The 12,244-nt window shown below is 45.1% G+C and overlaps 1 protein-coding gene across 1 annotated transcript in view; it reads right to left on the bottom strand.

Annotated features, from left to right (window-relative positions):
• Nucleotides 1-7,045: 7,045 nt before the first annotated feature.
• The window catches only part of UMODL1 (uromodulin like 1), a 46,781-nt gene continuing 41,582 nt past the window's right edge, over nt 7,046-12,244 (bottom strand). Inside the window, exons 18-19 of the mRNA XM_057545539.1 lie at nt 9,311-9,511; nt 7,046-7,698 (exon numbers count right to left, since the gene is read on the bottom strand). Coding sequence (XP_057401522.1) covers nt 9,330-9,511 — 182 coding nt within the window. The 3' untranslated portion in view covers nt 7,046-7,698; nt 9,311-9,329. The remainder of the gene's footprint in view (nt 7,699-9,310; nt 9,512-12,244) is intronic.

Below are 12,244 nucleotides of genomic sequence, written 5' to 3'. Positions count from 1 at the left end.
CTGACTATGTGACTATTCAATAAATCAAAATAGTCACATTTCCCAAATGTTCTGTGTTAATGGCAGTTAATTACCTTTGACAAAATTAACCTCATCAATTAAAAACTAAGACCAGGTGGAGGCCGAGTCTAGAAGGCAGTGAGGAAACATGCGGAGTTGGAGTCTCCCCACAACTAGGGCGCCTGCCAGCTGCTGGTGTGGGACTCTGATGCCCAAGGAGACGGGAGGAACCCCCAAGTGAACTGGTAGGATGTGGGGGGACAGAGGGGGAGGAGAAGTGGAGGCCAGACAGGATCGGCGCCCCTGAGGCCGGGGAGATCAGGAGAGGCAGGCGGGAGGGGCCCTCCCAGACCGGAGGAGCAGGACAGGAGTGGAGGGCAATTGCCCCGCCCACTCGGGCACGGGGAGCCTCCTGAGCTCCCAGGCTGGTCCCCCATCCTCCAAGCCCCCCCACAGCCACATTGGTCCTGGAGGCATAGGAGGGAGGCTGGGGAGATCAGGAGAGGCAGGCGGGAGGGGCCCTCCCAGACCAGAGGAGCAGGAGAGGAGAGGAGGGCAACTGCCCCGCCCACTCGAGCCCAGGAAGCCTGCTGGGCTCCCAGGTGAGGTCCCCGCCCTCTGAGACCAGGGGTGGGGGGCACGCCTGGGCCCTGTCTGTTCCCTGAGCCTAAGCCCCACCCCCCCAAGCCCCAGTGCCTTTCCCAGCCCTGTGGGTCCTGAGCATTGGCCCCGCCCACCACCCAAACCTCGCCCTCGCTTAGGCCCCGCCCTCCAGAGCCAAGGCCTTTACCCCCCTTTTTTTTCTTTTCACTCCTTCTCTTTTTTACTATTGTGGTACTGATGTACCTTCTGGTTGTTGATTCATCTATATTTTTACTTTCATATTCTTTCTAACATAGCTGTTAGTTTCCCAGTCTAATTTTATTTTTTACTTTGTTATTGTTTTTTTTTTTTTGGCCACCCACGTGGCTTGCGGGAACTTGGTTCACAAGCCAGGGGGTGGGCCAAAGCTCCTGTGGTGGGAACTCCAAGTCTGAACCACTGGACCAACAGAGAACCTCAGACCCTAGGGAATATTCATCAGAGTGAGTCCTCATGGAGCTCCTCATCTCAGCACCAAGACCCAGCTTTACCCAATAGCCTACAAGCTCCAGTGTTGGAAGCCTCAGGCCAAACAACCAGTAAGACAGGAACACAATCCCACTCATAAAAAAAAAAAAAAAATGAGACTGCAAAAAAATATGTCACAGATGAAGGAGCAAGGTAAAAACCTACAAGACCAAATAAATGAAGAGGAAATAGGCAATCTACCTGAAAAAGAATTCAGAGGAATGATAGTAAAGATAATCCAGAATCTCAGAAATAGAATGGAGGCATGGATTGAGAATATACAAGAAATGTTTAACAAAGATCTAGAAGAACTAAAGAACAAACAGAGAGCAACAACACAATAACTGAAATGAAAAATACACTAGAAGGAATCAATAACAGAATAACAGAGGCAGAATAACAAATAAGTGAGCTGGAAGACAAAATGGTGGAAATAACTGCTGAGGAGCAGAATAAAGAAAAAAGAATGAAAAAAATTGAAGGCAATCTCAGAGACCTCTGCAACAACACTAAATGCACCAACCGTCGAATTATAGGGGTCCCAGAAGAAGAAGGGAAAAAGAAAGGGTCTGAGAAAATATTTGAAGAGATTATAGTCGAAAACTTCCCTAACATGGAAAAGGAAATAGTCACCCAAGTCCAGGAAGCACAGAGAGTCCCATACAGGATAAACCCTAGGAAAAACACACTGAGACACATATTAATCAAACTAACAAAAATTAAATTCAAAGAAAAAATATTAAAAGCAGCAAGGGAAAAGCAAAAAATAACATACAAAGAAATCCCTATAAGGTTATCAGCTGACTTTTCCACAGAAACTCTGCAGGCCAGAAGGGAGTGGCAGGATATACTTAAAGTGATGAAGGAGAAAAACCTACAATCAAGATTACTCTACCCAACAAAGATCTCATTCAGATTTGATGGAGAAGTCAAAAGCTTTTCAGACAAACAAAAGCTAAGAGAATTTAGCACCACCAAACCAGCTTTACAACAAATGCTAAAGAAACTTCTCTTGGCAGGAAACACAAGAGAAGAAAAAGACCCACAAAAAGAAAACCGAAAACAATTAAGAAAATGGTAATAGGAACATACCTATCAATAATAACCTTGAATGTAAATGGATTAAATGCCCCAACCGAAAGACACAGGCAGGCTGAATGGATACAAAAACAAGACCCATATATATGCTGTCTACAAGAGACCCACTCAGACCTAGGGACACATACAGACTGAAAGTGAGGGGATGGAAAAATACATTCCATGCAGATGGAAATCAAAAGAAAGCTGGAGTAGCAATACTCATATCAGGTAAAATAGACTTTAAAATAAAGACTGTTACAAGAGATAAGGAGGGACACTACATAATGATCAAAGGATCAATCCAAGAAGAAGATATAACAATTATAAATGTTTATGCACCCAACATAGGAGCACCTCAATACATAAGGTAAATGCTAACAACCATGAAAGGAGAAATCGACAGTAACACAGTAATAGTAGGGGACTTTAACACCCCACTTATACCAATGGACAGATCATCCAAACAGAAAATAAAAAAGGAAACACAAGCTTTAAATGACACAGTAGACCAGAAAGATTTAATTGATATTTATAGAGCATTCCACTCAAAAGTGGCAGAATACACTTTCTTCTCAAGTGCACATGGAACATTCTCCAGGATAGATCACATCTTGGGTCACAAATCAAGCCTTGGAAAATTTAAGAAAATTGAAATCATATCAAGCATCTTTTCTGACCACAACATTATGAGATTGGAAATCAGTTACAGGAACAAAACTGTAAAACACAAATACATGGAGGCTAAACAGTGTGCTACTAAATAACCAAGAGATCACTGAAGAAATCAAAGAAGAAATTAAAAAAATACATAGAAACAAATGACAATGAAAACATGATGACCCAAAATCTATGGGATGCAGCAAAAGCAGTTCTAAGAGGGAAGTTTATAGCAATCCAATCTCACCTCAAGAAACAAGAAAAATCTCAAATAAACAATCTAACCCTACACTTAAAACAACTAGAGAAAGAAGAATAAAGAAAACCCAAAGTCAATAGAAGGAAAGAAATCATAAAGATCAGAGCAGAAATAAATGAAATAGAAATGAAGAAAACAGTAGCAAGGATCAATAAAACTAAAAGCTGGTTCTTTGAGAAGATAAACAAAATTGACAAACCCTTAGCCAAACTCATCAAGAAAAAAAAGGAGAGGACACAAATCAATAAAATTAGAAATGAAAAAGGAGAAATCACAACCGATCCTGCAGAAATACAAAGGATTATAAGAGACTACTACAAACAACTATATGCCAATAAAATGGGCAACCATGAAGAAATGGACAAATTCTTGGAAAGGTACAATTTTCCAAGACTGAACCAGGAAGAATTAGAAAATATAAACAGACCTGTCACAAGTAATGAAACTGAAAGTGTAATTAAAAATCTTCCAACAGACAAAAGTCCAGGACCAGATGGCTTCACAGGCGAATTCCATCAAACATTTAGAGAAGAGCTAACACCGATCCTTCTCAAAGTCTTCCAAAATATTGCAGAGGGAGATATACTCCCAAATTCATTCTATGAAGCCAAAATCACCCTGATACCAAACCAGAAAAAGATATCACAAAAAAAGAAAATTATAGACCAATATCACTGATGAACATAGATGCAAAAATCCTGAACAAAATACTAGCAAACAGAATCCAACAGCACATTAAAAGGATCATACACCATGATCAAGTGGGATTTATCCCAGGGATTCAAGGGTTCTTCAATATATGCAAATCAATCAACGTGATACACCACGTTAACAAATTAAGGAATAAAAGCCATATGATCGTCTCAATAGATGCAGAAAAAGCTTTTGACAAAATTCAACACCCATTTATGATAAAAACTCTCCAGAAAGTGAGCATAGAGGGAACCTACCTCAACATAATAAAGGCCATATATGACAAACCCACAACAAGCATCATACTCAATGGTGAAAAACTGAAAGCATTTCCACTAAGATCAGGAACAGGACAAGGATGTCCACTCTTGCCACTCTTATTGAACATAGTTTTGGAAGTTCTAGCCACAGCAATCAGAGAAGAAAAAGAGATAAAAGGAATACAAATTGGAAAAGAAGAATTAAAACTGTCACTGTTTGCCAGTGACATGATATTATACGTAGAAAATCCTAAAGATGCCCCCAGAAAACTACTAGAAATAATTAATGAATTTGGTAAGGTTGCAGGATACAAAATTAATGCACAGAAGTCTCTGGCATTTCTATACACCAACAACAAAAAATCAGAAAGAGAAATTAAGGAAACACTCCCATTTACCATTGCAACAAAAAGAATAATATACCTAGGAATAAACCTGCCTAAGGAGGTGAAAGACCTGTACTCAGAAAACTATAAAACACTGATGAAAGAAATCAAAGATGACATAAACAGATGGAGAAATATACCATGTTCTTGGATTGGAAGAATCAATATTGTGAAAATCACTATACTACCCAAAGCAATCTACTGATTCAATGCAATCCCTATCAAACTACCAATGGCATTTTTCACAGAACTAGAACAAAAAATTTCACAATTTGTATGGAAACACAAAAGACCCCGAATAGCCAAAGCAATCTTGAGAAAGGAAAACAGAGTTGGAAGAATCAGGCTCCCCAACTTCCAACTATACCACAAAGCTACAGTAATCAATACAGTATGGTACTGGCACAAAAACAGAAATATACATCAATGGTACAGGATAGAAAGCCCAGAGATAAACCCATGCACATATGGGCACCTAATTTATGACAAAGGAGACAAGAACATACAATGGAGAAAAGACAGCCTCTTCAATAAGTGGTGCTAGGAAAACTGGACAGCTACATGTAAAAGAATGAAATTAGAACACTACCTAACACCATACACAAAAATAAACTCCAAATGGATTAAAGACTTAAATGTAAGACCAGACACTATAAAACTCTTAGAGGAAAACATAGGAAAAACACTCTTTGACATAAACCACAGCAAGATTTTTTTTGACCCACCTCCTAGAGTAACAGAAATAAAAACAAAAATAAATAAATGGGACTTAATTAAACTTAAAAGCTTTTGCACAGCAAAGGAAACCATAAAGAAGACAAAAAGACAACCCTCAGAATGGGAGAAAATATTTGCAAATGAAACAACGGACAAAGGATTAATCTCCAAAATATGCAAACAGCTTATGCAGCTCAATATCAATAAAACAACCAATCCAGTTAAAAAATGGGCAGAAGACCTAAATAGACATTTCACCAAGGAAGACATACAGATGGCCAAGAGGCACATGAAAAGATGCTCAACATCACAAATTATTAGAGAAATGCAAATCAAAACTACAATGAGGTATCACCTCACACTGGTCAGAATGGCCATTATCAAAAAATCTAGAAACAGTAAATGCTGGAAAGAGTGTGGTGAAAAGGGAACCCTCCTGCACTGTTGGTGGGAATGTAAATTGATACAACCACTATGGAAAACAGTATGGAGGGTCCTTAGAAAACTAGACATAGAACTACCATATGACCTAGCAATCCCACTACTGGGCATATACCCTGAGAAAACCATAATTCAGGAAGAGACATGTACCACAATGTTCATTGCAGCACTATTTACAATAGCCAGGACATGCAACCAACCTAAATGTCCATCAATAGATGAATGGATAAAGAAGATGTGGCACATGTATACAATGGAATATTTCTCAGCCATAAAAAGAAACGAAACTGAGTTATTTGTAGTGAGGTGGATGAACCTAGAGTCTGTCATACAGAGTGAAGTAAGTCAGAAAGAGAAAAACAAATACCATATGCTAACACATATATATGGACTCTAAAAAAAAAAGTTCTGATGAACCTAGTTGCAGAGCAGGAATAAAGAGATAGACATAGAGAATGGACTTGAGGACCTTGGATTGGAGGGGGAAGCTGGGGTGAAGTGAGAGTAGCATGGACATATATACACTACCGAATTTAAAATAGATAGCTAGTGGGAAGCAGCCACATAGCACAGGGAGATCAGCTCTGTGCTTTTCGGCCACCTAGAGGAGTGGGATAGGGAGGGTGGGAAGGAGACGCAAGAAGGAGGGGATATGGGGACATGTGTATGCATATGGCTGATTCACTTTGTTGTGCAACAGAAACTAACACAGTATTGTGAAGCAATTATACTCCAACAAAGATCTATTAAAAAAAATCTTTTTAATAAAATAAAAGCTTGAGAAATGAAAAAAAAACTAAAACCCTGTTATATATAATTCTGTCTAAGTTCATCACGGAAAAACACTATCCTCTCAGGTGTTAGGTATCAAATACAATTCCATTTGCTTTAAATAAAGTGAAAAGCATTATCAGTTAGCATGGTGTAATGAAGAAAATTCTAGACTAAAATACTTAGATTCTAGAGCTATTTCCTCATGAACTCATTTTGTAAACTTATGTAAATAACTCACCCATTCCTTCTCCGGTTTCCCATTATGCAGTGGGTAAATAGTGCCTCACCCCTGGTAAAATTATTTATTTAATATCTGTGAAAGTGCTTGGAACAATATAAAATAAGGATATATATAATGTTATTTCTACTTGCTATAAAAATTTTTGTATTAATAGAGTGCCTTTTGAGTCACTGCTGTGTAAATAAAAACAATATCCTAGTAATGCAGGACAAAAGTTAAAGAGTATATATGTCTACTAAAAATCACATTGGCAGTATTTTTATGACTCACCTATTTTTATTTTTTTATTTAATTGTATTTTTTTATACAACAGGTTTTTATTAGTTATCTATTTTATACATATTAGTGTATACATGTCAATCCCAATCTCCCAATTCATCCCACCACCACCCGCCCACCCCCGCTTTCCCCCCTTGGTGTCCATATGTTTATTCTCTACATCTGTGTCTCTATTTCTGCCTTACAAACCGGTTCATCTGTACCATTTTCTAGATTCCACATATATGTGTTAATTTACAATATTTGTTTTTCTCTTTCTGACTTACTCTGTATGACAGTCTCTAGGTCCATCCACGTCTCTACAAATGACCCAATTTCAATGACTCACCTATTTTTAAAAGAACTTCAACTGCACTGTCAAATAGTTTCGAAAATGTTATGTATTTGACAGAGGGTCAAATGGATGGATGGATGGGTGGCTGGGTGGGTGGGTGGGTGTTAGGTGTTAGATGTCAATGGTGAGCAAAGCCAGGAAGGGCTGCCTGGACCACTTAGGGTGGTAAGGGGCCTGGGAGCTCTGTGTGGTGGAGGCGATTGCGTGACGGCAGAGCTGCGTTCGAGCTTGGTTCGAAGATCCCTGTGTCTGAGGCTCTGGGCATCCAGCTCCCGGCCTGCTTCTCCACCAGCTCCGCTCGCCCACTTGGTGCTGCCTTGTCTGGGACCCAGGCAGAGGACGGGCCTCCTGGGGGCAGGCAGAGGCTGTGTTTTCACCACTTCTGGAGCTCATCCAGGCTCTGGATGCGGGACAGAGCAGACTGCCATCAACACTTGAGTGAAGACTGGAGCTTGATTCACGGCTACCTGTGCGGGGAAGGAGATCACCTGCGTCAGTCTGCAGCAGGAAAGGTTGGGTTGATGCTGGAAAGCCCAGAGTGGGTCGCGGAGGTTACCACCAACCCCCAGGACACGACATCTGTGCTTGCCGAATAGTGAGAGATTGAGCCCAAATAAAAGGGCAGCGAATCCCAGGAGGCACAGGAACCCCGGTCTCCGGTGAGTGCAGCTCCTGCAAGTCAGCAGTCAGGTGAGACAGGTACACACACCTGAGCCGGACGGCCACACCCTCGGGGCTTTGTGCCTTTGCACTATCTGTGGACCACCCACCCGGACATGGGGTTCATCACCGAGTGGGGCTGTACCACTGCCAACCTTGAGGATGTTTATTTGTTTGAGATTTTCAAAAAGCAGATTTTTTCAGGAACTTGAGAACCAGATATAGATGTTTTTTACTTTGGAAGACAGAAGTCCCAGCAGAATAAGAAAAGAAAAGGGGCCAATTTTCCCTCTTTTAATTTCGAGGAGGGGGCCATCCAGCACGGCTGAGGCGCCAACACACAAGATTTCCTTAGAAATTCCCCAGGACAAGTGTTGGCCTCCTTGTTGGAATTCATTTTCTAAATATTAAGTAAAAGTTGCTGAAATTCCCTTGCGATTCTATGCGGGGAGGTGATTGGCCCTGGTCCAACCCTTCCCATCCAGGCTGTAATGGCTCCGAGGCCCTGGAATCACGTGAGCTCTTGGGTCCTCGGAGCAAAGGAGGCTGAGACAGGGTGAAGACATCACGTTTCCAGTGTCTGCAGGACCAGCCCCTGGAGGAGGTGACATTTTCTCTGACGACGCTGAAGTCACCCAGAAAGGGACGTTGCCTTGAGGGGAAGTGCGCTGTAACCCCGCCTCTGCTGTGTGATGGGGGTGATTCACTTGAGCTCTCTGAGCCCCCTTTCCTCATTTAAGGGATGAGGCCAGGAACTGCCACACTTTGAGGAGCTGTACCAAAGGTCCGTTATCTCGAGAGAATGAAGAGCTGAACGTGGGGAAGGTGGCCCAGCTGGGGACGCTGCTGACCCAGGCAGGAAACAGGGACCTGGGCCGGCCACTGCGGGGCATGTCCACGTGACAGGACTCCCGACGGGGGCAGGATGGAATAGGATGGGGAAGTGGAAGGGTCTTCGTGACCAAACCTTGCGGGCCCCCAACCAGCCTGGAAGGCACCCCGCCAAGGCAGCTGTTATCTTTATTATTAGAGGAAAGTTGAACTGAAGTTACCGCTGTTCGTCCCCTATCTGGAGCCTCAACGGAGCACATCTAGCCCTCTAATCACGCGGCAGTCTCTCCCAGCAACCGGCCCCCATCCTAAGGCACAGGCCAAAGGTCACCTCACTAACATAGCAAAAACATCTTTACTGCCCTCAGCACTTATGAAGTTCCAAGGGTTTCAGGACCTCTGTGCCAGGAGCAGCGGATGAAGACCAAATATATATTTCTGATTATAAATCACAGTATCACAGGCACGAGACGCCGAAACCCACAGATCTACCCTTTGCCAAACCCCGCGGGACGCGCTGTGCAGGCACCCTCGGCGGCAAAGGCAGGACTGGTGCATCAGACGAGACGGGCCTCGCTCCTCACCCACCTGCGGGCAGCCGGGCGCCTTATTCATGGAACACCTGGTAGCTGAAGTTGTCGGACTGGGTTTTGAAGTTGTATTTTCCGGTCATCCTCTGGTAGCGCATGATGAGAAGGGCAGCTGGCCCCGCCACCAAGGCAAAGGCGGCCACCAGGATGAGGACCAGGTAACCGGCTCCCAGGCCCGGCTTTGCAGCTGGAGGTTCTCCTGCAGGGATGAAACAGGCACAGCTGGGAGGTCTGCCCAAAGCAGCTGGGCCTGGTCCCAGCAGGGCCCCAGCATGGCCCCTGGATGGAGGGCTCGGGCCGGGACGAACCTGTGATGGAGCAAGTTCTCACGCGTCAGACGTCCAGCGTGCCCGTGTACCCGTCCCAAGCCCAGGAGAGCACAGCAGCCAGGACGGGTCTGCCTGCCCACGTTCTGGATAATCACTGGCCAAGAGGAGGAGGCCGCGTGGGGGCCACAGGCCCTCCAGGTCGGGGCAGAGCGCTCAGCGTGCCCCGCACAGAGACACACTGTGCCCGCACACTGCACAGCGCCGGGAAGCCGGCCTTCCCCGGACTCGGGGGCAAGAAAGCACAGGAGAGCCTGGACCCCAAATTGCTGAAAACAGGGACTCAATAAATACTCATACACGCGGCCTCATAGCAGCATATCCAGAACAGCCGAAAAGGGGAAACAGCCCCCAAATCCATCAAAGGATGAATGAATAAACAACATGTGGTCCATCCACCCAGTGGAATAATATTCGGCCGTAAAAGGAATGAGATTCGGCCACAGGTTACGACATGGATGAGCCTTGAAAACATTCATTGTGCTGAGTGAGAGGCAACAGTCTCCAAGGACCACACGTCGTCGTGTGACCCTGTTTCTAGGGAAACCAGAGACAGGAAGCCAACCTAGGTAGTTTCAGGGGCAGGGGAAGGGCTGGGGAGTCACTCCCTCCTGGGGGCTCGGAGGTGCTTTGGGTGATGAAAATGTTTTGAAACTAGAGAAGGGTGGTGAATGTGCTAAATTCTGCCCAATTATTTATTTTAAAACAGTTAACTTTATATTAGGTGAATTTTATCTCAATTTTACCACAGGAGCTTATCAGAAAGGTCTGGGTAGGAAAGCATTCCTGGACGATAAGGGACACTCGAGATCCCATTTTCCATTTCTGGAGCTGTTTCCGGAAGTGGCCGCAGCTCTGGGTCTCCCAGTCATGGCTCAGACGAGTGCAGACACCAAAGTGATCCAACAATGGCCTAGAAGAGGCTCCCACCCGACTGCCTGGAGGGTGGGCCAGCTGGAACCAGGCAAACCCCTCCTCCAGAGGGAGGACCACACTGGGCTAGGGATACTGGGGACAGTTGCTGGAGCGGCTGCAACCTCCCAAGGAACCTGAGGCCTCCAGACTCTGGGGCACCAGCTTCCTGACAACTCCTTCATGGCTGGATCTTAAATCCATCCTCCAGTGGGTGCTACAGTGGACCCTTCCCCCTCCTCCTGTGCCTCATGTAGGGGACCAACTTGTGAGCACAAGGGGGGCTGTCTGCCCTGAGGATGCTGGAGCAGAAAGGCAGAAGAGGCCCCCTTGTTGGTCTCGTGGAGCCCAGCCCCAGCCCCAGACTGGCAGCTACAGAGATGACCGAACCTGTTCGGTCGCTGCCTCTCCAGCTGGGTTTCTGTTCCCTGCAGCCGAGCACTCTTAACTGGCCACTGGCTCAGAGCTGCTCCGAGTGGGGTCCACAGGCCAGTGCCGTCCACTGGTTACCATGGTCCAGGAACGGTTACTGGTCCAGGAGAGATGTTTACAAATAGAGAGGGAGCCTGTGTCGCAACGTGACCTGCGCTATCAGTGGGGGTATTTCCTTAAATATAGTATCCACCTGTCAGTCCATGATGGACGAGATGCTTAAATAAAAGACACTGGTCCTCCCGCAGGATAGCAAGAGCAGTCGGCACCACGCACAGGGCTGTTGTGATATCACGGCGGTGATGCACGTGATCAATCTTTTTGCAAAGACACTAACCTATCGCTGCTCTTGTGAAGGGGACACATCTCGGTGAGGGAAAGTGATGGAGGACCTCCCGGCACGCAAATAACCCAGGAGCAGGGTACATATAACCCAGGCCCCTTCCAGAGGGTCCAGGTCCTTCCAGAGGTCTGAGGTCCAGCTCAGCTGTCCTCTGGGGACACCCAGGCTCTTCACTTCTGAGCTGCCTCAATAATTGTTCCAGACCCTTCCCACTGGGACATTTCAGGATCCCACGGACATTAATCTCAAACATTCTCTACCTCTTCACACAAAAAACTCTAGTGAGTGAGAAATAATGTTCTCTATAAAGCAAATGGCCATGGATGATTTCCAAAAATTAAGTGCAAAAATTACAGTGCCGATATATGATTTGTTGGTAGCACAGATTCAGCAACGATTACCAGTTGGACGCTGCCTTAAAATTGCCAACACACAGTGTTATGTGTTGAAGTGTATCCCTCCGAAATATGTATGTTGAGTCCTAACCCCCAGTGCCTGAGAATGTGACCTTATTTGGAAATAGGGTCATTGCAGACATCTTTAGTTAAGTTATACTGAAGCAGAAGAGGCCCCTAATTCAATGACTGGTGTCCTTGTAAGAAGACGGAGACCTTCAGGAGAAGCCATGTGATACAGAGGCAGAGGCTGGAGGGATGCAGCCACAAGCCAAGGATGCCAGAGCAGAACCACCAGAAGCTGGGAGAGAGGCCTAGAACGGATTCTCCCTCAGGGACTTTGGAAGGAACCAGCCCTGCCCACCCCATGATCTTGGACTTGGGTCTCCAGACTGTGAGAGAGTATTTTCTGTTATTTTAAGCCACCCAGTTTGTGGTTCTTAGTTTCCTGTGTCACTAGCCCCAGAAAACTAACACCCGTGGTGTGAAGGCTGGGGTGGACTGACCCCTGGAAAGGAAGCCAG

The sequence above is a fragment of the Balaenoptera acutorostrata genome, chromosome 4 (genome assembly GCF_949987535.1).
Source record: "Balaenoptera acutorostrata chromosome 4, mBalAcu1.1, whole genome shotgun sequence".
Lineage (NCBI taxonomy): Eukaryota > Metazoa > Chordata > Mammalia > Artiodactyla > Balaenopteridae > Balaenoptera > Balaenoptera acutorostrata.
This window is presented reverse-complemented; position numbering and strand designations above follow the sequence as displayed.